Source organism: Cololabis saira, chromosome 13 (assembly GCF_033807715.1).
Source record: "Cololabis saira isolate AMF1-May2022 chromosome 13, fColSai1.1, whole genome shotgun sequence".
Lineage (NCBI taxonomy): Eukaryota > Metazoa > Chordata > Actinopteri > Beloniformes > Belonidae > Cololabis > Cololabis saira.
Window position 1 is genome coordinate 14,641,886 of NC_084599.1, and position 24,424 is coordinate 14,666,309.

Consider the following 24,424-nt stretch of genomic DNA (forward strand, 5'->3'; position numbering starts at 1 on the left):
GTAATTGCTTACTATGTTTTCATGTTTTTTTTTTGCAGTAGTGGACTTTATTTTTCTAGGTTTGACAGTTCATCCTGACTGTCAAACCTAGAAAAATAACAGGCTACAATGAATATAACTGCTTGTGTGAATGCAATTAAGTGTGTGAATGTAATGAATAATTCATGGTTTCATATTGTTATTTATTATAGTAAGGAATATTATTTTTAAATGTCGATGTTTTTAAATTGCAATTGAAGTGTTTTACACTTCAGGATTTAAACCCCCGAGGGACTCAAGTTTTAATGTCGAACAACAGTCCTGTGACAGCGGCATGCTGGCCAATGGTCAGCGTTGCTGGTTTTTATTTAGTTGGGAGTTGGGCTCATTAAAGGCAACATGAAAGTCAGAGTAACTCTCAGAAGCTGTCATTAAGCAGCGTAAGAACAGAGCTCTGAGTGCAGCAAGATGAGATGCATCTTCAGAGGAAACGCTGTGAAGTCCCATATATTACTTCTCAGTGGGTTTGAGGAATAGGGCAAGGCAACCTCAGAAAACTAATTCTGGCCATAAGGCTATAGTTTATTCAGTAATTCTTGAAAAAAGCATCAGTGCACAAAGTAATTTATGAAAGACTTTTTATACACAACACCATTAAGTTCAGCTTAAATGCCTTTTTCTGTTCTTTTTTTTCTGGCATTTCTCAACCCTGGTAAGATTTCTACCATCTGGTCTGATACTTGGAGTTAGGAGCACCAAGAAGGTCAGATGTGTGTGACGCAGTGACCGTTTACATTACGTGGCTTTTTTGCAACAACATCCGTATCTGACACTGTGTCAGTTGTCATGGCTACAACTTTGTGCTCCAGCAAAATCAACATTACGGACAGAACATGAAAACATTTTTCTAAACTCATTCATTATATTAGTGAGAATAGACTTGAATACAGACTTTGACATATTTGATTCTCAGGAGATAAAACCTTTTATTGATTTTTATTCCTTTACGGGACAGTTTTGATGAAAACAAACCTGCACATGAAGTGTCCTTGACAATGAAGAGATGATGGTGAGACCTCATCCGTCAGACACGAGCTACCAGCAAAGTCATTACAGAAACATGAATGTCTTTGGAAATGTAACAAACTTATTTCAATATTCCTTATTTAAGCATGAAGAGTTTTGAATATTAAATAAAAAGTGATGCCTAATACCTATAAATAATAATGACTCGCTCAGAGAAATAAAATCCAGAGCCATGACAGTCATTATTGTTCATGTTTAATTGATCAAACGCAGATCATATTCAGGTTATCTGGTTGTACAATAAATACAAGAACGCTATCCGTTCCACGTGTTTCCAAGTGATAATTACTACTACGATAAATTTGATTAACTGGGCTGAGTCAGTTAAAGATTGTGTTTTCTTCAATCATCTATTCTTTAGCAGTGAAGCTGGTGCTACTTAAATTTTTTAATGTTAAAGTTTTTAGATTTGGGAGTACAACAATGAAAAATAGACAAACTTTTACAAAATCCCTTTCACTGGGTGTTATGATTTTTTTTTTTTTTTTTAATATGAGTTTGGTAAGCCCTGGGTGAAACTAATTATTATTAGCTCTCTGAACATGTCTGTAATCGAAATATATCTGAGCCTAAAGTAATGATTTGATGCTTTTTGTAAACAGGCCACATTAATTTCGAAAGAAACAACCTCAGAAGCCAGAGCTGGGATCATTTACACCAACTATGATGCCCGCTGAGGCAATAGCACCATGTTCACCGATGTGAAGTGGAGCAGTGAAGAAACATTTCATAGTTTCAAAGTTTTGGTCAAAGCTCCTGTAAATCTGGTCCCTGATGTTCCACATTTTGCTCAAAGACACTTCCCGGTGTTTGAAAAAAACTGTAGATAAGGTTGCAGTGCTTGATATATTGTAACCTGGTGGGTCAGTCGGTTACACATCATGTTACAGTGAGCTGAAACTTTTCAAGGGAAGGTCACGTACACACTCAAGCACGCTCGCAGACACACGCAGTCTCTTTGGCTGGGCACAGCAGGTGTGTGTTTACATGTTCCACCCCAGTCCGATGTGGGTGGCCAGCAGGTAGCACATGGCGATCATACATGTCATTATCATCATGGGGAATCCCAACCTGTGAGGAGCAAGAAAATGGAAAATTAGCTGAGAAAAATGAGTGAATGGGCTACAAGCTGATGTAAATATGCACCAAGACATAACTTGATCCACTCATGACATGCAACGTTTAAGTCACATGAGATGTAACTGAGAAGCTGGATTAACTTGAGCACTGTGTTTGTGTAACAGACATTATTCTTTAGTCTATAGCAGCTCCCCAGACAGTCAGGCAAAATACACAAATAAACACAAACCTATGTTTTATAATAAAGAGACTTGCACCATGCAATGAGGTTCAAGGAACATTTTTGCATTGCGTTTGGGAATGTGATAAAATTAAAAAATTCTGAAGGGAGGTGATTGTTAAAACTGTGCTTATTCTGTCCTGCATGAATATCCCACTGGAGCCTACCTTGTTATTGCTGCATTTATATCCAAAAGATCTTAATTTGAAACCCCAAGAACATAAATTTATTGATTTTGCTATATTGCAGGCAAAAAAGATCATCGCTCTCAATTGGAAGAAAACGGATGCTCCTACAATTGGTGCTTGGTTCAAGGCAATGGCACAATGTAGGTCAATGGAGAAAATAACTTATACACTAAAAAATAAACTTGGGATGTATGAAGAAATCTGGAAACCATTTGATCAATTTATTAAAAAAGGAGACATAGGGGCGCTTCTACGGGAGGACAATGCAGGGCAGGATACCTAAGAAGGAATCTGGAGGATGACAGGAAAAGGGCAATTTTTGATTATTTTGTTTAGGTTATGTATATCTTTAATTTCCTAGAGGTACCACTGGACTGTGTTGTTATTTGGTACTAATATTAGGTACCAACTTTGGATTGTATAACAAGAAATATGTAAAGAGAGAAGGGATGTGGGGTGGGATGGGATGGGGGGGGGGTTAAAACTGTTAAGTCAGAACTAGATGTGAAATGTCCTTTATTGTAATATTCTGTTTGTAAATGAAAAAACAATAAAGATATTGTTAAAAAAAAAAAAAGAGAGACTTGCACCTGTCTTATCAAACAGTAATACTGACATCGTTGAACCTCTTCACAGCTTCAACTTCCAAATTTAATGCAAATCCAGTAATAATTTTTGTTTTGAATTACAATTATAGTTATTTCCAGACACAATTAATCTCCAAATTGTCTCCAAATCACCACAACGAGCATTCTGGCCCACAGTCCAGACCCGCTGATCGTTCCTATTTCTGCTATAAGTGGTGGCAGAGGGCGCCATCAAACAGGCTGAACTCCATACAACTACAGCATGAAACTTTAATAGCATCTCAGTTAAGTGTTAAAAGATGTTAGGAGCTAAGTTTAGAAGAAAAACCTAACATAAAAACAACCAACAAGAGAAGTGATGATCAGGACAAAGGTTCCTGTCTGTTTAATTATGCTGCTTTCTTCCCTCCTTTCATCACTGTCTCGCTGTCAGTGGAAGTGCCGACGTGTTAAATGAGCTTTTAAACTTCATTGTTGCACTCTACTTTACATGATTGTCTTTGAATTTGTGGAGCGGGTGAAATTCGAGATAGTAATTATCGCCATTTTTAATTATTTCACTCTGCGACCTGATGTCAGGGATATTATTTATCCCGTTAATCTCTAATGATATTTTTATGTAAAGAGGTGTTCTGAGGGTGCAGGGTTCATCTATTTAATCATGTTATATGCACAAAGATCTTTTTTCAAAAAATGATGAAAAATTACTGTTAAATTTGTAACTTTTCTGGCTTAAACCCATCACTCATCATCTTCTAATCATCTTCTGTTTCCAGATAACTTTCAATGACATTTCCTTTCAGCCTTTTAAAAGATAACTCTGATTTTAAAGATCATTTTATTAGCAGTTTACATTGTACCATTGTTCTTTTTGCCCATGGTTGTACGGGCCGCTACATAATGTTTTTCTCAGTTTTCTAACTACACATTCATACAGCACTTCTTATTCCAAATGTGCACTTTATTTACATTATGCAGAGCTTTTTGCTGCGGCAGCAGTTGTGGATGGAACCCCTACCCTTCTCGGTACGGAGCAACCTGAACCTCGACTTTAAATTTCGACTTTACACTTAACTTCAACATCCTATCATATGACCAGTATCACTAGTACATTGTTATTATCCAGAAATTGGATGTCACATGTGTCATACCATTATTTACAATAGTTAATAGAAAAAAAGGTGACATATGACATAACAGCCTCACTTATCTTGCTTTACTATCAATACTGTATCTTTTTACAATAACAATTGTTTTCTTTGTGCTATTTGACCTTTTGCAATTTCAGTAAAAGGACTGCAAAATTTACCGAATCAGTGGTAAGCTAAATTATTGCAAATATCTTATTGTGATGCATGTGATGCATGACAGCATCCTGAGCCCCACAGGCTAAACATCGTTTCTCTCAAAGGAAGGTCAGAGCTGCACAGGCCCAGCAGAGCTGGAAGGACACATCAGCCTGCAGGTTAAGACATGTCATCCTGCTTTTTATGAACACTACTGCTACTAGACATGGCACATTAGATTGATATATATATTATTTGTGCTATGAAATTGATTTGATTTTGCCATTTCCGTGGCACTCTTGTCATTTAGTCTGATGTCTCAGACCCTGTGATCTTCATCACAGAACAGAAGTAACTGTTGTCATGTTGGTGGCAGATTTCTATTCCTGAGGTAGCATACGTAATCTATCATTTGGATGAATACCATGTCCTATATGAGCACATGGCTGCTCTGAGGGCCAGGGATCCGTTTGCCTCAAGTCTATGACACAGATAAGGTTTGGAGGCCAAAAACTCCAACACATGTATAGGCTAAAAAGCATGCTGGTAATCAATGTGTTCTACTGTATTTTTATGAATGTCAAAAACTATGTGATGCTTTTTCTGACAAAAGAAAGAAAAAATGTAATATTACTATTGCAAGAGTTGAACATGCTTAATTTAGTTCTAAATGGGAAAAAAGGGGAACATTTTAATCTTTATTTAAAATGCATATGGAAATGTCAAATTATAGCTTGATCTGAAAATAAATGGAGGTTAGTGAAGCACTTAAGCTCATGAATAATGATTTTGACACAGCACTGTGGTGCATTTAATTGAAACCAAGTCTTCGTGTTGTTAAGTGAAATGAGGACGACGTGAAGGTCAAAGTAATTATCATTTTTACATGTAAATGAAAGGAAATGTTGCTATTGACTTCATTTTTACACATTTATAGTAAATCCAGAAACTAGAAAAAACTGAACTGTTGGAAAATGCAGATTTTACTGAAGTTAATAATTACTTTTTCTTCTTTTTAGTTTTCGTTAAAACTTTTGCCACTTTAGCTCAGAACTGCTATTATAAACATCATGCTTTAAGATGTTTATAATAATATTTTTTTTTCTCAAGTAAAATTGAGAAATCGTTTTTAATGGGAATGTGTAAATCAACATCTGCTTTAAATCAAAACCCTATATATAACATATTTGATCTAGCCTGGATATGCAGACCTCAGCAATCACAGAACAGGCAACCTCACAAACAGATGCACCGCATGTGTTCTGCACACTTTTTTTCTCTTTTGTGCCACTCGGTCTCTTCTTCTGTAGCCCGAAGCCTGTCATCCTCTTAACTCCAAATTCTCCATAACTCTAAATAATGAAAACAATTCTCAATCACAACAATGTATGTATATGATATGATCCACCTCGGAGTAAAAGATGTGTTAAAAATATATATAAAAAATAAATAAAAAAACACGCCCATCTGCAGGAACTCTACGTAAAATAGATGACATGATTTTGTAAGGTCGAGGTCTTAACAGAGCATTAGCATGAGCTCACTTTGAAAATCCATTTAAGATCAATGGTGGTAGGAATCTGAACTGTTATCAGAAAAGCTGAAGTCACCTCTACACAAGGAAATCCTTATCGACTGAGCAACACACTCCATCACAAACGCAGCATGAAGTTACAGAGGGCACAAGAAAAAGCTGCAACAGCAGAAGGTTTACCTTATCTAACGTCTACCTCATGGGCTCACACCTCCACTTAATTGCATATGATGGGAGCTTTTTGAAAGTCCTGATGGAGTCTCAAAGAGCGTCTTTACACAAACTCACGCGGTGCACGTCTGGGGAGGCAGAACAGCATGAACTGTTCTTCATAGCAACAGCTGATGTGCTCTATGATTTATACAACACAGATTGGGGCTGAACCATTATGTTACCAGCAGAGATGCAAAGGGCTGCAAGGAAATATTAAATGTATAACATCGTGCTACAAAAAGGAAGATGCACAATGTGTAAGGAAACTGCGCATGACTAGAAACCCTCTTTGTAGAAGCATCATATGGTCTTTTAGACCATCTTAGTTTAGCCTGTTTGCATGCTAACATTTGCAATTGAACAATTATATAAGTAATTAAATAAATTAATTTCCTAAATATACAATACAGAATTTTTATGGTTGCTTTTGAAAAGTTTGGCCAAATAATGATAATGCCTCATGCCAAAAAAAATAGCTTTTTATCATAATAATTATGTTATCGTTGAAAGTGTCAGGGGAGTTGGACACAAATCCAGGAGACCACAGGAGTTTTTATTTGTTTAAATAAAAGCTCTTTATTTGAACAAAAGGCACTGCTGAAAAACACCATCCTGAACCAAAAATGTGCATCAAAACTAAGGAAGAAAGAAAAAAATACGATGGAATTCCAGGAAAGGGATGACAGACAAACAATATTTAGTCACACACACAGTCATAAAGCACAGGACAGGACCCTCATAATGGTAACACAAGAAAAATCAAAATAATTCTAGAAAAACCCAGATGGTTGAACACAACAAACCACCTCAGCAATACGACAAAACACAAAACAGGCTGTAAAGCTGCTGTAAAGCATGAAACACAGGAAAACCCAAATCTACCAAAACCCTGCATCATATCAGAAACTGGCCAGAGAGTAAGACAAAAACTTTCCTTAACAAAATAAAAAATAAATAGAAGCAAAGTGCAGATGTGCAGAGAAAGGCATCACCATGCACTTCTAGCATTGGTTACAGAAAACGTGCCTCCATGCAGTTATTTGACTTTCCTGTTCAGTGTCTGTTCATTTCGGGATCGCAACAAACTTCGATCACCATCAAAGAAAGAATTAGGTAGGATATTTTATGGCCGTATGAGTCCAATGTTGAACTGTGGAAGAAAGGACTAACAATATATCAGGGTTCATCCAGAAGTCCTCACAAACAAAATGATTTTCAAGCTTGGGTGTGGATGCTGAGCAACTCCGGGGGAACGCAACACGACTGTGATAAACATCCTTGTAGACAATGTCCACCAGTCGATAATGTAATTAATTTATTCATTCATTTGGAATGATTGTGTCCAGAGATATGCCTGGCGGTGTGCACAAACAACAGAACAGAATAAGGAGAGGGTTGTTTTTCATGATACAATACAAAAACCGTGGTTATATTTCAGACTGCAATTAAGGGGTAGAGTCAGCAAAGGTGCAAACTCTGCCAATATGGAGGTATAGCATATCAAGAGGAGATGCTTTCACCAAGATCTCTGGGTTAATGTTTGAGGAATGGCAGAGAATAAGGACCTGCAGGTATGAAGGATGTAACAGAGGCCATACCAGCTTACCGCTGAGCTATTCAGGGCCATTCATTTGCCTTTGCGATGGCCCATCAAAAAGGCATTCATGTCCCCGTGGGCTACCGTGGCCCCTGGAATCAACCACCTGATACACCACTAGTTAGTCCCAGCTGTGTGGTGTGCAACACCGACTCCTCTTCCTTGTACCTGTCTCTCTGAACAGCTGTGACCCTTGAAACAGACAACCAATTACAGGCAGTGCCTGAGCCAAGAGCAATGCTTCTATCCAGGCAGTGTAAACATAGCTGCAGCAGGGCAAAGCAGAACTGACAGGCTGCAACTGTTTCTATCAGTTTCTATGAGATCCAACAGAGAAGCCCCTTCCTATGACTTTTCAGTGAAGAAAGCACATTTTTCAACATAAATAACTGAAGTAAGACTTTCCGAAGATTATTTAATTGATTTTACTGGCTCTCTCTTGTGGAATTGACATCCATCTATCCAAATGTTGTCATGCCTTTAAACAATAATCAGATATTACTTGCAGTTACGTAATTTGTATTCTTTCAGCAGCAGCAATCAAACTCTGTCATCCCCCCCAGTGAAAATATTTGTTAATCTTTGACGTGTCTTTATTGACAATAGCAGTTTAATGTAAGTAAAAGTTTGAAGTGAGCACAACCTGCATCAAATCTGTCACATAGTCCAGTAACTAAATGGTATCTCAGCCTCCCTTTCCAGTGTTACATACACTAAATTAGTAGTCCCATAATTCAAACAACTATGCCATTTTCAAAATGATCTAATCAGAGTCATATTCATCGTGTTTTCAACATTACTGACCGCTTCTGCTTCTCCGGCGAGCAAATCATGCCTGACAGTTACAGCAGCAGAATGGAAATTATCTGCGAGCAGATGGAAACTGGGGAGGCTATTTTGTTTCCAGCCTGAGATATAATTACTTTTTCAACATTTTTCTTTTTTATGCTACCACCAACCAGCTCTCAAATCAAGCTCCCTGCGAGAGTTTCGTTCAGTATCAATTATATTGGCCACACAGGTCGGCAGTTAAGGCTTTTTTTCTGACACATTGCAGCGTCCTGTTTGCCATGGAAGGACCTTGCTACAGTCTGACTTCCACCAAACCTGCACGTCTCAGTGCCTTTATGAACTCTCTGACACAAATAAAAATCACTTCTCAGGCTAAGTTGACCCTGTGTTGTTGTTTCCCAGAGTTATAAATATCTGTGAAAAGAAGCTTGGGTATTTACAGCACTGCCTCTGATTTGTACATTTGTTGCGATGCCACTAATACAAATTACTGGCATTTTCCACCCCAACATATGACAAACATTAATGTGTAAGTACCCCCTGGGGCAGAACAGCCTATGGTGAATTGTTCTCAGAAATGGCCAAGTGTGACATTAGCCCACTAGACATACTAAAAACCAAGCAGCTTTCAAACATGCTGGTTGTGACCTCTCGCTGCCACTGGGCTGCTTACCAATTTTTAAGTTATCGTGTTAGAAGAGGAAAGACTTACTTGAAGAACTCCATAAAAGAAAAGCCATATCCATGTTGCTCAGCGATTCCTGCACAAACAACGTTGGCTGACGCTCCTATCAATGTGCCATTTCCTGAAAAAGACATGAAAAAATGTTTACAAGAAAGCTGTGTAACTTTTGAAATGATTAATCCCAACAAGAACGCAGCCCCATCTCGAATAGTTTAGACAAATATATTTTATACATCCAAACAAACAGTTGCAATTTTCTCTCCTCTTATTTCGGACTTCAACCTCAGTTCCTTTGTTCATATTCTTTCCAAACCATCTCAGTCAATTTAAACTGGCAGCAATTTGATAAACACTAAGGGCCTGATTTACTAAAGGTTTGCGTGTGTAAAAACGTGTGCAAACTTGACATCACCCGCAAACCAAAGTGCCAGCTGATCTACTAACAGCGTGCAAAGAGGACTGCGCCTCTCAAATGAGCAAAATAGCACAAGCTGTTCATTTAGTACTTTTGCCCTGATGAATAATCAATATGGGGCGTACCCGCCAGAAAGCACTAAATACTGGGAGGGGAAAATGCAAATATGTCCATTTACCACCCGCAATGAGATTTACCAAGCCTGAAAGTTATTGCAGGGATTGTGATTGCGTCTGTATTTAATACGTTCGAAAGGAAGGTGCTAATCTGCCCAGCATTACGCACCGATGGCTGCTGTTATTGTGGTGTTGTGCCGTATTCAGCACCCCTGCCGTGAAAAGCACCCCCTCATACACACTCACACAAACACATACTTAGGAGTTTATATTATATATATTTACAAATATTATGGAAGACAAAACAGTAAGCAGGCTATTAATTAATGACATCAATAACCATTTACCCGATTTTTGTTATCTGTGACTGTGATTGTGGGAAAGTATGACTATTGTGGAATCCATGAGCGCATTTAAACATGAATCATTAACACAAAACTGGACGCTAAACAGAACGTGACACGGAATGAGAATATAATTTTTGTCATTGTGTGTACGTTGTCATTTGTAGTAAATTAAACATGAGCATTTAGTCCTTTTTGACATTTACTCGTGAATAAGAGATCTGTGGGTAATATATGTCGACGAGGGGGTGCTTTTCACGGCAGGGGTGCTGAATACGGCACAACAGGTGACATCGCCAAAATCAAAGAATACGCAGAGAGAGAGTGTCTTTGCCGAAGTTTTATTAAATGCCACTTTTTCTTTAGTTCTTCGCCTTATATCTTGCCACCTTCTTTTAACCTCATCTGCTGTTCTTTTTGTCTTATAACTGCATTTATTCTATCGCAGATTTTCTCCCATATTGCGTTTCTTTTGGTAATGTTTACATTTCTTTGCTGTAGTTCATGAATGTGTTTATTTGCCTCTTCCACTAATATCTCTAACTCCAACTCGTCAAATTTCATTTTGCGCTTGCGACTATCCTGCTTTCCATCCAAAGTCTCCATGGCGCAAACCGTAAGACACGCAACACCTCATTTAAATACTGCTGTTTGCACCTGTTATCAATTGCGCAAGCATTCTTAGTTGATCACCCGCAAAACACACAACAACAGCACGTGCAAACTTTTTCAGTGCACACGCAATTTAGTACTCTTTATTTAGGATCTTAGTAAATCAGGCCCTAAGTGTTTAGAGTGGTACAATGTGTCATGCCGACTTTACAAATAATATTGACACCCCCCATAAAGGATATATATGTCCATCCAGCTCACACCAAGCGTTCTCTCCCCAACTGTGCACCTTGGAGGTAAAATACCAGCTCACAGACAGGAGGAGGAAGTGAGAAACCAGGAAATGGAAAAATACTTTTCCCTTCTTTGAATCCCCATGAGGAGCGATGAGGCTTGATGAAGGAGCTATAGAATAAGCAAGGATGCACAGGACAGCTATGTACTTTGTGGAGGTTTTTTTTCAGAACCGGTGATGCAAAAGTACGTGTGAAACCTTTATCATGCGGTGAATATAAATTACCCGAATTCAGGAGATGTGAGAGGCGGTGGGAGCTCAGAGATGTTGTTTACTTTCAATGAAAGGTGCTGCATGGGCAAGTAATCCCAAAATAAACTCAAAGGAAATTGAGAAAACAGAATGCAAAAAAAAAAAGTCATGCTGCAACAGAGAGAAAAAAATTGAGAGATAACAGACAGACCAGCAGGGACAAAGAGAAATAAAAGACATTGGTCATTTCTCAATATGCGTTACTGTGCATTCTTTCATTCCTGTGAAACGTCATCTGCAGCTGAAGTATGTTCGAATTGCAAGAACCCATCTGAAAACGAACAAACGAAAGGCATGGATGTGTTTTCACTCCGGCCATTTTTTCGAGGATGCACCTGGTGGAGTCTTGAGTAGACTTGAGATGGCAAAGTATCCCAGAATGCATTTGCGCCAACAAGGCTAAGAGGTAAAAGGAGTAAATATAAAGTTACTACTTTATTTTTGCTTGACTGAATATAGAATATATATATAAGATGTTTTCATGCAATAATATAATCATTATAACTTTGTATTTGGCACCGGGGGTGGATGAGATCCGCCCTGAGTACCTCAAGTCTCTGGATGTTGCGGGGCTGTCGTGGCTGACACGCCTCTGCAGCATCGCGTGGCAGTCGGGGACAGTGCCTCTGGACTGGCAGACCGGGGTGGTGGTCCCTCTCTTCAAAAAGGGGGACCGGAGGGTGTGTTCCAACTACCGGGGAATCACACTCCTCAGCCTCCCGGGGAAAGTCTATTCCAGGGTGCTGGAGAGGAGAATTCGGCCGATAGTCGAACCTCGGATTCAAGAGGAACAATGCGGTTTTCGTCCCGGTCGTGGAACACTGGACCAGCTCTACACCCTCCGCAGGGTGCTCGAGGGCGCATGGGAGTTTGCCCAACCAGTCCACATGTGTTTTGTGGACTTGGAGAAGGCTTTCGACCGTGTCCCACGTGGCATCCTGTGGGGGGTGCTCCGAGAGTATGGGGTCGGAGGCCCTCTGCTGAGGGCTGTACGGTCCCTGTATGACCGGAGCAGGAGCTTGGTTCGCATTGCCGGCAGTAAGTCAGACCTGTTCCCGGTGCGTGTTGGACTCCGGCAGGGCTGCCCTTTGTCACCGGTTCTGTTCATTATTTTTATGGACAGAATTTCTAGGCGCAGCCAGGGGCCGGAGGGGGTACGGTTCGGGAGCCACTTGATTTCATCTCTGCTTTTTGCAGATGATGTGGTCTTGTTGGCTCCCTCGAGCCAGGACCTTCAGCATGCACTGGGGCGGTTTGCAGCCGAGTGTGAAGCAGCTGGGATGAGAATCAGCACCTCTAAGTCTGAGGCCATGGTTCTCGACCGGAAAAAGGTGGCTTGCACCCTCCAGGTCGGGGGAGAGTTCCTGCCTCAGGTGGAGGAGTTCAAGTATCTTGGGGTCTTGTTCACGAGTGAGGGGAGAACGGACCGCGAGATCGACAGGCGGATCGGTGCGGCGGCCGCAGTAATGCGGTCATTGTATCGGTCCGTCGTGGTGAAGAGGGAGCTGAGCCGAAAGGCAAAGCTCTCAGTTTACCGGTCGATCTACGTTCCCACCCTCACCTATGGTCATGAACTCTGGGTCATGACCGAAAGAACGGGATCCCGGATACAAGCGGCCGAAATGAGTTTCCTCCGCAGGGTGGCGGGGCGCTCCCTTAGAGATAGGGTGAGGAGCTCTGTCACCCGGGAGGAGCTCGGAGTAGAGCCGCTGCTCCTCCACATCGAGAGGAGCCAGCTGAGGTGGCTCGGGCACCTGTATAGGATGCCCCCTGGACGCCTCCCTCGTGAGGTGTTCCGGGCATGTCCCACCGGGAGGAGGCCCCGAGGAAGACCCAGGACACGCTGGAGTGACTACGTCGCTCGGCTGGCCTGGGAACGCCTTGGGGTCCCCCCGGAAGAGCTGGAGGAGGTGTCCGGGGAGAGGGAAGTCTGGGGATCCCTGCTCCGACTGCTGCCCCCGCGACCCGGACTCGGATAATGCGGTGGACAATGGATGGATGGATGGAACTTTGTATTTGTGGTAAAGTCATGAAGAGTGTATTTTTAAAATTCTCTCCAATGTATTTCTGAGTTTCTCTTACCAAACTTTATCTATAAAGCCGCTGGTATACAAAAGTGTAAAATCTATTTAAAACACATTGTCTAAAGTAATGGTTATAAAAATTTGAGCAGCAATGATGACACCCATATAACTTCCAGGTTGAGACTCATGTGGAACAAAAATCCATTGTAGTTCCTTGACTGACCGCTAGAGGTTGGCTCCAAAAGTGAGTCAACCCCCACTGACTCCCGTGTTGTTCCAACTTTAGAGCAGAAATAAACATATTTACATGCTTAAAAAAAAACGTTTTGGTCTCAATGGTTTGATTTCATATCGATGACAACTCTAAGGGGCTTAACGTGCAAGGAGAGCAACTGAGGAGGTAATACAAAAATAGTCACATACTGCAGGATGAATGATCAACATGAGTTTTCAGTCTTGAGTTTGAGTAGGTGATCATATCAAGAAGCATTTTTTTCTTTGTTAAATTATGACAGCAGGACTTGTTATTATATACAGCTTAGAAGCTTTACTCACAAGTAAACACAGTGCTAAGTATTAAGTGGCAGATGTGATGACAGCTGGCCATTGGCTGTGCCACACTCCCAATTATGCATAAACTCATTGCCTTATAGAATTTGACCTGATGTTGTAAATAAAAATGTAATTACTAAATAAATCACCCCATACATGACATGGTTGTGAAATTTGGCTTTGGAGACCAAGACCTTTTTTTTTTTTTTTAATCAAGCTTTAAATGGGTTTATTTCTGCTGCAAAGTTGAATATTTTAACATGGAGGTCAATGCACATTGATGCACATTCTGGAGCCAGCCCCTAGTGGTCAGTAGGGGAACTACAGTTTCTCTCACATCCTGAATGGATGCGTGGGTCAAAAAGGAAAGTCTTTATCTAACACAAATGCAAAAAACGTACATAGGTAAGCAGAAGCAGAAAGTTGTAGAAAGAAGAAAGAAAGAAAGAAAGAAAGAAAGAAATGCAAAAAACGTGAGGAAAACCCACATAGGTAAGCAGAAGAAGAAAGAAAGAAAGAAAGAAAGAAAGAAAGAAAGAAAGAAAGAAAGAAAGAAAGAAAGAAAGAAAGAAAGAAAGAAAGAAAGAAAGAAAGAAAGAAATGCAAAAAACGTGAGGAAAACCCACATAGGTAAGCAGAAGCAGAAAGTTGTAGGCTGCATTGTCACGAACTGTGGCAAATTACGGCGAGTCAGATCCCTAAGAGAGATAGTCTATGTCATACGCAATCCAAATGACGTGATGATTTTCTCCAGTGTGGAGCGCGCTTACATCTTCATGTTGTGAAGATGTGATTACAGAGGTGTGGTTTAATTTGATTGAGGTTTGAAGAAAGATGTGCATTACAAACTCCACCTTAAATTTTAAATAAAATTTAAATATTTTAACCCTTTAAAGCCTGGCATATAAAATGATAAACAAAAAATTATTTTATTATAGATTGAAATTAAAAACTCCCCCAATGTTGTCTTTCCAAATAATATTGCTTTTGCATCATTATGAATAAATAAAAATGTATTAAATTCATAAAATGACTCCTAACAGGAATAAGCACCCAGATAGTAAAATATGAGTGAATCAACGTTGAAATATGGTAAGGCAGAAATATTGAATCCATATTGAAGCCTGACATTTAAATTATACAAAAACGACAAACAACATGTTGATTCAACATCTATAAGACGGTGATGTTAAAAACAACATTGATTCAATGACATCTTTTCAACATTGGTTAATTAGCTAGAATTGGATGATTGTTTGATGGTTGATCCACCCTCAATCATCAACCTTATATGAAAATCAACCTTTTTGACCATAATTCAACATTGAATTAACATATTTTGCTATCTGGGCAGTGCACTGGTAAGTAAATAATGGATGGATAAATGGCTTGTTTTATCTACTGTTGGCTCCACTATGTAACCACTCTCATCTAAGAAGCTGTCAATGTGGGAATGGAGTTAGGATGCATCATCATCTTATTGCGATCGATAAAACTCTGTCACAGTGCAGTTGATTAAACTGAAATATTTTGACAGTTCTTCCCTACTTCTGTCCTTTCAGCCCAAACAAAGCCACACACTGCTGAAGGGCCAGCTGGGAGGTTTTATGGGGCATATATTCAGGTCTTTGGAAGTCAGCCTGACTTCCCTGAGGAGCGGCACAGCTGTTGATATGTTGGCTTATGCCTCGAGCGTAGAGACTGTCCTTAAAGAGCTTCACTTTTCAGATGAGGATTGTCTCTAAAGTCCCTGATGTGGGTAAAGACTTCTACAGACACTCTGTCAGCATTAAGTGCATAAGGCTGAGAGTGAAGACTTACCACCGAGACAGGCTCCCATGGCCAGGGCAAAGATAAGAGGCTTCACTGGCAGGTTCACGTCTGCATCCTGACTCAGGTTGATGAGAACTGGAATCTGTGATAAGTACACGGGACATTCAGTAGGAATTGACTTTGTCACTGTTTTAGTAGAACAACGTGCATTTACTTGTATCTCAGCAGTTCTCTTTTCTTCTCATGTATTATAAAAACTTCCAATGTGGCATTTTTGTGAGTAATGCTGTGCACGTCACACGACATAAACGTATTAATTAAAAAAAAGCATATATTGAGCCTCGTATTAGTCATCCTGGTTGGGAAAGCAGTTGGACATCGTGTATATGGAGAAAGTTAAAATTTTATAACCATCTGCTTATCAAATTTAGTGTAACCTGGTTCTTTTTGTATAACGGTAAAAAGTACTATGATATTAGAAGAAAGTCAACGAAAAGAGTTACAGAGCAGAATCACTTTTTTCATGTAAATGTTAAACTGATGAAAAGGAAAGGACTTAGTTTTTTTTCATACGGTAACGGTCCAAACGTAAATTCTTCTCTAAATGAAAAAACAAATCTTTTCTCAGCTTCAGTCTATTGTAACAATCAGAACATGCACAGTCTTATCAGTTGTGCTCTAAATTGAAAGCTGACGCACTTTGAAGTTCTCTTCTTCTCAGGTGGAGCGAGGCTTGCATGGGCAATAAAGGAGAAAATAAATTATCAAAAGGGCCATTTCAAAACTTTCAGACACACTGCTGGGTGCTGGGGGCTGACTAGTCAAAAATCAGGTGGTTTAATTGAGCCAGCCGGTCTTAATCTGCCAGTAGTTTCTTGTCTCTCTGTCAATCGAATTGAGGACACTGGCATTCTTCTGAAACTACTGATCTCTGCATAATCTATTCCCTTTAGAAAAACAGATAGCTGACAACAGAAGGGGGTTCAGTTGCAGTTAATCCGTCATTTGCAACAAATTAGTGTGTTTTTAACTACCGTATGAATAAATCTATTGTGCCTTCAAAAGTCAAGTGGCATAATTATAAACTTAAGTGGTGACACATTTGTGAGGAACATGCGTCTGTGAGCAGCAAAGCTGAGTATGTGATTTGGACTCATTAAACATTTGCCAGATCTTCTCTGCCAATGGGCAGACATGGACTCTTGTTTGTGTTTGGAGGATTAAAGTTTGAAAAAACAACAAATATTTGCAATTTAGCAATTGATCCATTTAACAAACAGGAGCCTCAGTAGCATGTGGGAGAACCAGACACAGCCACAACAGCCTGGCACCTCCTCCTCATGCTGGTCAGCAGTCTGCTCACACACTGCTGCGGGACGGCATCTCGTCCTTCAACCTTCTATTTATCTTCTATTTGTCACAAGTCGCCCAACGTGGTTGTGTTGGTCACTCTGCCATGAAGGGCACGTCCATGCTGGATTCAATGCTGAAGATAACGTTTCACCACATGTTCTCGTTCCAGTGCATGTGTTGCCGACACCTAACGGGTGTGACATGAAGGGCAGTCACTGCAGGTCTACTGACACCGGAGGTACTGGTACGTAGACAATCTACGTGGAACTTGATTTTGCAGAACACCAGCTTAAAGTTGCCCTATGACACGGGCTCTCTCCAGATCAGTGGAACATGGCATGCCGAGCAGACACCTACTGAGCACCATGCTCACAAATGGGGGTGCCAGGAGCTCAAAACAATAGAGTCAATAGCAACAGGAAAATGAGCTGTTTGGTACTGGCAGAGAAGATCTGGGAAATTTCCCATAGACACAACCCAAACACTCAGGTCTGCTGCTCATCCCACAAATGCATGTTCCTCACAAATGTGTCACCATTTAAAAGGGAAAGAAACAGGCTTTCCAACAGTTTAAGATTTATTGCAGTCAGAGAAGTGTTGTTACAACAAAGAGATAATGTATCAAACACAAATTTCTTTCAGTTTTGTGCTAAGTTTATTTAGTTTTGTATGCCTTATTATAATTTGTATGAAAAGTAGCTTAAGACTGCTTTGCAGGCAGAATGGGAGAAAACACTCACTGAAAAGCTTCATTTCTTGGTATCCTCAATGCCAGAAATCATTATAAGTGTCGTAAGAAGGAACGTAAACATTACAGAATGGAAAAAAATTAACTGTTGTAAAGATTTTGATGCGTATGAACAAACAGAAAGAAGTTGATCATGAAAAAAAATGTTGTCTGCAAATAAATAAAAGTCAAGTTAAGTGAAAAATGCCAGTGAAAGTACACTGCTGCATCCTCACCATGGTGGCCGTGAAGGGAATGTTGTCAATGAGAGAGGAAGCCAGTGCCGATATCCACATGACTAAGATGATGGCTATAGCCAGCCGCTGGTCTTCTGGCACCGCCTGAGAGGGGACAGAATCAAGAAAAAACAGATCATATCTCTTCACTATTCACGACGCCTACGTCAACATGTCGCTGCTTTAAATCAAACACATCAATTATTATCAATCTTTAATGTTGACAGGCTGAGACGTCGAAGCTGTTTGATGACAGAAGCAAAGGATCTAGGTTTTAGTCTTCACGCTCTGACGCGTCTCCCCAGGTGAGATCTTGCATGATGTAGTTGTAACCCTCTTGATTTTCTCTACAGCAACCTGCTTAGGCAGGTTAGAGAAAACATAATCTCCCCCTCTCAAGGGCTCTCTAGCTGTGTTCAGACTGCAAGAGCCTGCAGGTCTGCCCTGGCACGTTGTCCACTGCCTGGGGACAACGTCAGAGATCCAGAGCGGCCCGGCACCTGCCACGCGTGATTATTAGACTCATACAGGACTACTATCTAAACGTGAGCTGACATACCCATTACTCGGTGAAATTCTCAGCTAAGAGACAACTCGACTGCATGACGCACAGGACAAGAATATGGCTGAAAATTAGCTCAGACCCCTTCAGCTGCTGGCAGGAATCAGATAAACAAAATAATTGAAACAAACTAATTGAATTCATAGAAGAGCAGAGCCAAAGGATCAATATTCATGAAATGCGATATCGTGTCACCCATGCCCAATTACCAATCACGTCAGTGGCAACGCCTGAGAGATGATGGCTCAGACTTGGAATCAAAAGAAAAACTCACTTTTATCAGCAGTGCTGTTTGTTCTCCGATAAAGTCGATAAGCTGCAGCTGGGCTAAAGCCTGAAAAATAAAGAGGAACAGATCAATATGAGAAGAAAAAACGTCATGAAATAACTGTATATATGTGGTAACTAAAAGAAAAAAGCAATTTGGCCATTTATTCAGTGAACATTAAATGGGCAGAGACAGATCTGTTATTGTTATGGAACCTGACGCTGAGAATAAAGAGAAAAAAGATGTTTGCTTGGGAGAAATTGTGTTGCACAAATCTATACAAACACTCAGAAGAAAGAAACAAGACAGCTCTCACAGTGCTCACATCACGTTCCTGTTTCTATCATTTTGCTGGGTGGCTCATGGGCTAAGAAATAGGTAATTACCTTTACATTGTGGGCTTACTGGCAAACTGAATTTGTTTCACTGACCAGCGTGCTGTCAATATCTAATATCACCTAACCCTGGTCCTATTTTCCTTTAAGAATTTATAAATCTAAATCTACAGGCCTTAAATAAGGGCCCTGATCCATAGCTGTTGTTTTGCATCAGTTTTTGGTTTCTCAGCCCCCAAATAAATACATACATAAAAACAGGCTTTCCAAAAGCTACAAACAAAGCATGCATGTGCATTACCTCCATCAAAACAAAGAGGCCAGCAAAAAAGAGCAGTGTGGCCCATTCCACCCGGTGCAGGATGATCTCAAAATCCTGGATGTCAGCCAGAACCAAAAGCCAAAGTGCACCCAGGATAGCGATCCAACCTTTAGAGAGAACAAGAGCAAGTAACATCTTCTCAGACACCTTCCTTTTACGGTACAAAATATCCAACACACAGAACAGAGCAGCAGATTTACAGAGATGGATGACAAGAAGACAAAGTGCTCACATTAAAAAGAAAATTTGAAAACTTTTTTAATTTTCAAAAGCAAGATCCAACTTTTATCTTTTCTCACAAAACACTTTTTATATAGAAAATATATAAGAAACTCTCCAAAATGTTCATTGAACTCTATTTAAGTGATCCAAAAGTATGGGGAAAAAAATGTAATCCTCTTGGAAGTCACATGTGTCATGTGCCAGCATTTGGTTGGTTGTTGTGCAGCATTTCTCATGACAATGTAATTTCAACATCTGGTGGACAAAAGTTTGATAGTTAGCATTTCAGGATTCACTGTTACTCATCATAACTGCCATTATACATTCCTAACTATCATCTTTTGTTCCATCAATCTTTAAAACTGCAACAGTTTGAAGAAGCTCTGCTCAGATCCCAGCAATGTAAATAATTATCGACCAGTTTTCAATTTACAATATCTTTTCAGGAATTCAGGATTTAGGAAAAAAAATTTCACGATCCTTTGTCTGTCACACCTTTGAGTTGATGTCACAGTTTTGTGTTTCAGTTATGTCTTGAGTTCCCTTGTTCCCATCTGCCCTGATCATATGCACCTGTGTCTCGTCAAGTCTTCAGTGTACATCTTGTCTTGTCTTTCCCCGCTCCCTGATGGTCCGTACTGTGTCTACCCCCCATGTTTCAGGGCATGTTTTTGGATTTTGTCATGTCCATGTTCGGGTTTTTTTGGTAATCTGGTTTAGCAGTGCTTTTTGTTTTGGTTAAATTTGAAATAAAACATTTTTTTGAAACTTCTGCCTCCTGGTCTCCTGCATCTGGATCCTATCCTCGATATCCCTGACACATGGTTAAGGATCTCTACAAAACATTTCAGTCTGGTTTCCATCCACTTCACAATACGGAAACAGCTCTGGTAAAAATCACCAATGACCTCCTGTGGACTGCTCTCTAGACTTCTATCTAATATTGTCCTTGATTTGCAGCATTTGACAGTTTCTCACACCATCTTTCTTCACCGTCTTGCCTTTATTAGAATCACCAACACTGCAATAACCTAGTTTTACTCATACCTTTTCTAAGTCAGTTCATCTAAAGTTTTAAATCACAACCCTCTGGTAAAGAGTGGTGTTCCCCAGGGCTCTGTGCTAGGGCATCTTCTCTTTATCATCTTCTTATTACCTCTCTGTCATATCTTCCATAGACACAATATCCATTTCCAATGGTATGTGGATGAAACCCAGCTCTATCTGTCCACTAAGCCTTTTACATCTTCCTCAGCCTCATACTCTCCAATCCACCTGCCCATTTGTCCTTCCCCATTTGGGCTGTAGAGCTTTCAGCCGAGGTCCAGAGGTCCCACAACTCTAGAACTCTCTTCCTCAAAACCTCCCCAAATCTCACCTGTTTAATCTGATCAAAAAATTAGTTTTCATATAATTACATTTTTTTTTCTCGATTTTTTGGTTTGTATAAAACATTTTTTCTTTCCTTTTTTATGGGGGTGGTACAAATGTCTGATAAATTCAAGTATCAAATATGATACATTTGGCATAATAGGGTTTAAACTCAAGTGCTCCCTCTTCAACGAGTAAAATTAACAGTTTTACAGACAGGAACACAAATGTGCCAGGGATTTTTCGATGCCCCCCGTTATTAACAGTGTCTATGTGAAGGAAGTGAAAGGCAGAACACTCAAACACCAAACCACTGGTTCAGATAAGTGGAGACAACCTGAGGTGTTCACTGCACACATCAATCAGTGGACAGCAACAACAAGGTCACTGGAGGGGACGTGGAAAACAACAAGCTTGCTTTGACATAATTCACATCAGCAAATTTTACTTATGAACAAAAGTACTAACTACAGTAAGTACTACTATAATTGGTGCTACTTCTGTGAAGTCATTTGTCCATACGTTCATCTACTCTTTCCATTTACAAAGTGAATGTTTAATGAGTGTTTTCAGTAAAGATATGAGGAACGCTCATTGTGCTATCAGCATAATCACATTGTCTACTATTGTGGCTTCGGAGAAGATCTGATTAAATTTGTGGCAAATTGATGTAAAAAATTGTAAATTCCAGTGACTTAAAAGGGGAATCAGATTTACATACATTGATGTTGCGGATGGTCATATGCATGAAATATAATCATCAGTAGCTTCACAGTTAGCTAAATGTACAATGTCTCTTTTTAAATGACATTAAGAGCTCAAACTGTTGTTCTACTTATATAGTAGATTAATACAAGTCAGTGGATGAGGTCTTACTGATGAGTCTGATATGATTTGTCATCATTCTTGAGTTGTGTTTAACCAAGCTGGAGTACAACAACAAAAATAATGTTAGCAAGGGTTAGAAAACATAATCAAGCTCCTACTTTCCCATTCCATGGATGAGACGTTTCTTTTATAACGACTACTGCCTGATGCTTCTGACTCATAGAACACGTTTTCAGCTCTCTCTGGAAATCTTAACCAACACACCTAGTGATTTCTGAACAGCTTTTCATCCTCCACACAAGAATTAGAATTATTTTTTAAAGGAAACACATGATTAAAAGTAAGATTTCATTATTTTGAACTTCTTGTCATAAGTAATCTTATCTTAAAGATTACAAAGTTCTGAGAGGACACTTTTGATCTCCTTACAGTCATAAATGCCTTAATTATCCCTGGTTTGCAGACCAAGGAGCAAAGAGCAGACAAAACGGAGGAGTTCTCCAATTAAAAAGAGCTTTCAGGCAAGTCTGAATAGTTCTATGACGGATTACTCTATAGCAGGAGACAGCAGTGTCTGTGAAAACAAAACAAAAAAATCTCAGAACAAACTAAATGACTGAAGGAAATGCCCAAAAATGAAGAGTCATGTCAAAAACAACAGTTCATCCTCTGTCATTTCAATTTTGTTAGGTATTAGGATGACTAAATAATGAATCTGGTCATTATCAAATCTTATAACTCGGAAAACGCACCCTCACATTAACAGAAATCAAATATTATGCAACGTTTGGATTTATTTAACAGAAAAACTAACCTGAAATATGAGGGTTAGGGAAATAATGAAATCAGATTACGTTTACAATATTGACTGCAGCACAGTGCAAGCAACATTTTTTCCCAGTGTACTGGATAACACACCAACACTGATTTTGACCATGAACACAGCCCATTTTCCACATTTCTGGACAGATTCCACAACTTTCTCAAACCACCAGAGCTCATGAATGATGCAAACTATCAGCCATCAACTGGTATGTTGTAGTATGGGACAATGTGAGCCTCCATCACGCAGCCCCAGTCCAAAATTTCTCGTGCAATACCTCCCACCATACTCACCATTTCTGAACCCCATAGAAGAGTTCTTTTCAGCATGGCGGTGAAAGGTATTCGACCAGCAGCCCTATGTGCACATGCCTCTTGTGCAGGCTATGGAAGAGGCATGTGATGAAATTGATGTGGGTGCAATTCAGGGATGGATAAGACACTCAAGGCGCTTCTTTGATATTGCCTGTGATGTGGACGAGGCGTCGTGGCCAGACCCAGCTGTGTGGCAAGATGCTGCCTAATTATTTTTCTCGCCTCTTTTTTTTATATATATATTTTTTTTCGGCAATTTTTTTTTTCAGTTTACTGTTTTTTGTTAGCATTTTTTCATTCCATCCAATGTAAATAGAAATGCTGTGCATGTGTTGCACTGACTTGTTTGGTGAAAAATGAAAAAAAATAAATGCATGTGTGTGTATCTGCAAATATTTCTGTGCATGTGAACAATCTGAAGAATTCTCTAGACTCTCAAATACTTATGGCTATTATGGCAAACAGTAAATATAGTGGTTGCATTGATCTGGTTGTTTACAATAATTACATCCTCAGTCCATGACGTAGCAGTTCTTGGATCTGGCCCAGCAACGTTTTGGGGCAACTGTAGCACCACAGGCATCTTAGTTGGTGCTTTCTTCACAACTGGTGCTCTGAAAGCAAAAACCTGGTGCTAGGTCTGCTACTAGCACCAAACTAGCCCTGGAACGTTTGGTCAAAAAGTCCTAAAAGGGATGCAAAGAAAAGAGTGGGCTTGCAAAGGCCTAGCAAATTTCACCCATGTGCCCCCCCCCAATCAGGTACACAGGTGAAATTTGTTAGGCCTTTGCAACCCCACTCTTTTATCTGCATCCCAGGTCCTGTTGCTGCAAAACAAGTCTAAATGATCTCCCACCTCCACGATGTCTGACAGCTGCTGGACTGATGGCCAACAGCACCTCTTCTCTAAAATCATTGCTGAGATCTCTCCTCTTTGGCCTTGTGTTAACAGAGAACCTTCAGACAAGCACGCTGCCAAAACCTATTTATAAGTGAGTTCACACTTCTTGGTTATGAATTCATTTAGTGTGTTTGACTAATCTCTTGCATTTGAAGCACATGGATATTACATACCAGATGTCATTTTATATCAAGTCTTCTTTTGTAAAACTGAAAGAGGATATACTCTCTTTTCACCTGTCTGAAAGCTTCTGGTTGTAAAAGAAGTGTTTAAGGATCTTTTTTCCAAATGTTTTATTTGGGCTTTACAACTATTTCAATAAAAGAACTTCTGTCAAGATTACAGAAAACAACAATACTTAAATTTGCACCTTACTTGGCATTTGTTTTGACATTGTCCAAGTACTTTCAATGTTAAAATCCCCTGATTTTTTAAAAGAAATCCAACTGATATAATCGCTAAAGGTGTATCACCACATGCCCAGAGAGGGATGAAATCATAACAGTAAAGTTTATAAAATCTTAATGAGGCT

General features: G+C 39.8%; 1 protein-coding gene across 1 annotated transcript in view; it reads right to left on the reverse strand.

Moving 5' to 3' along the window:
• Positions 1-633: 633 nt before the first annotated feature.
• Positions 634-24,424, reverse strand: part of oca2 (oculocutaneous albinism II) — a 57,187-nt gene continuing 33,396 nt past the window's right edge. The window contains exons 19-24 of the mRNA XM_061737054.1: positions 19,413-19,540; positions 18,783-18,842; positions 17,947-18,051; positions 15,679-15,772; positions 9,275-9,368; positions 634-2,136 (exon numbers count right to left, since the gene is read on the reverse strand). Of these exons, the coding sequence (XP_061593038.1) occupies positions 2,049-2,136; positions 9,275-9,368; positions 15,679-15,772; positions 17,947-18,051; positions 18,783-18,842; positions 19,413-19,540 (569 nt within the window). The 3' untranslated portion in view covers positions 634-2,048. The remainder of the gene's footprint in view (positions 2,137-9,274; positions 9,369-15,678; positions 15,773-17,946; positions 18,052-18,782; positions 18,843-19,412; positions 19,541-24,424) is intronic.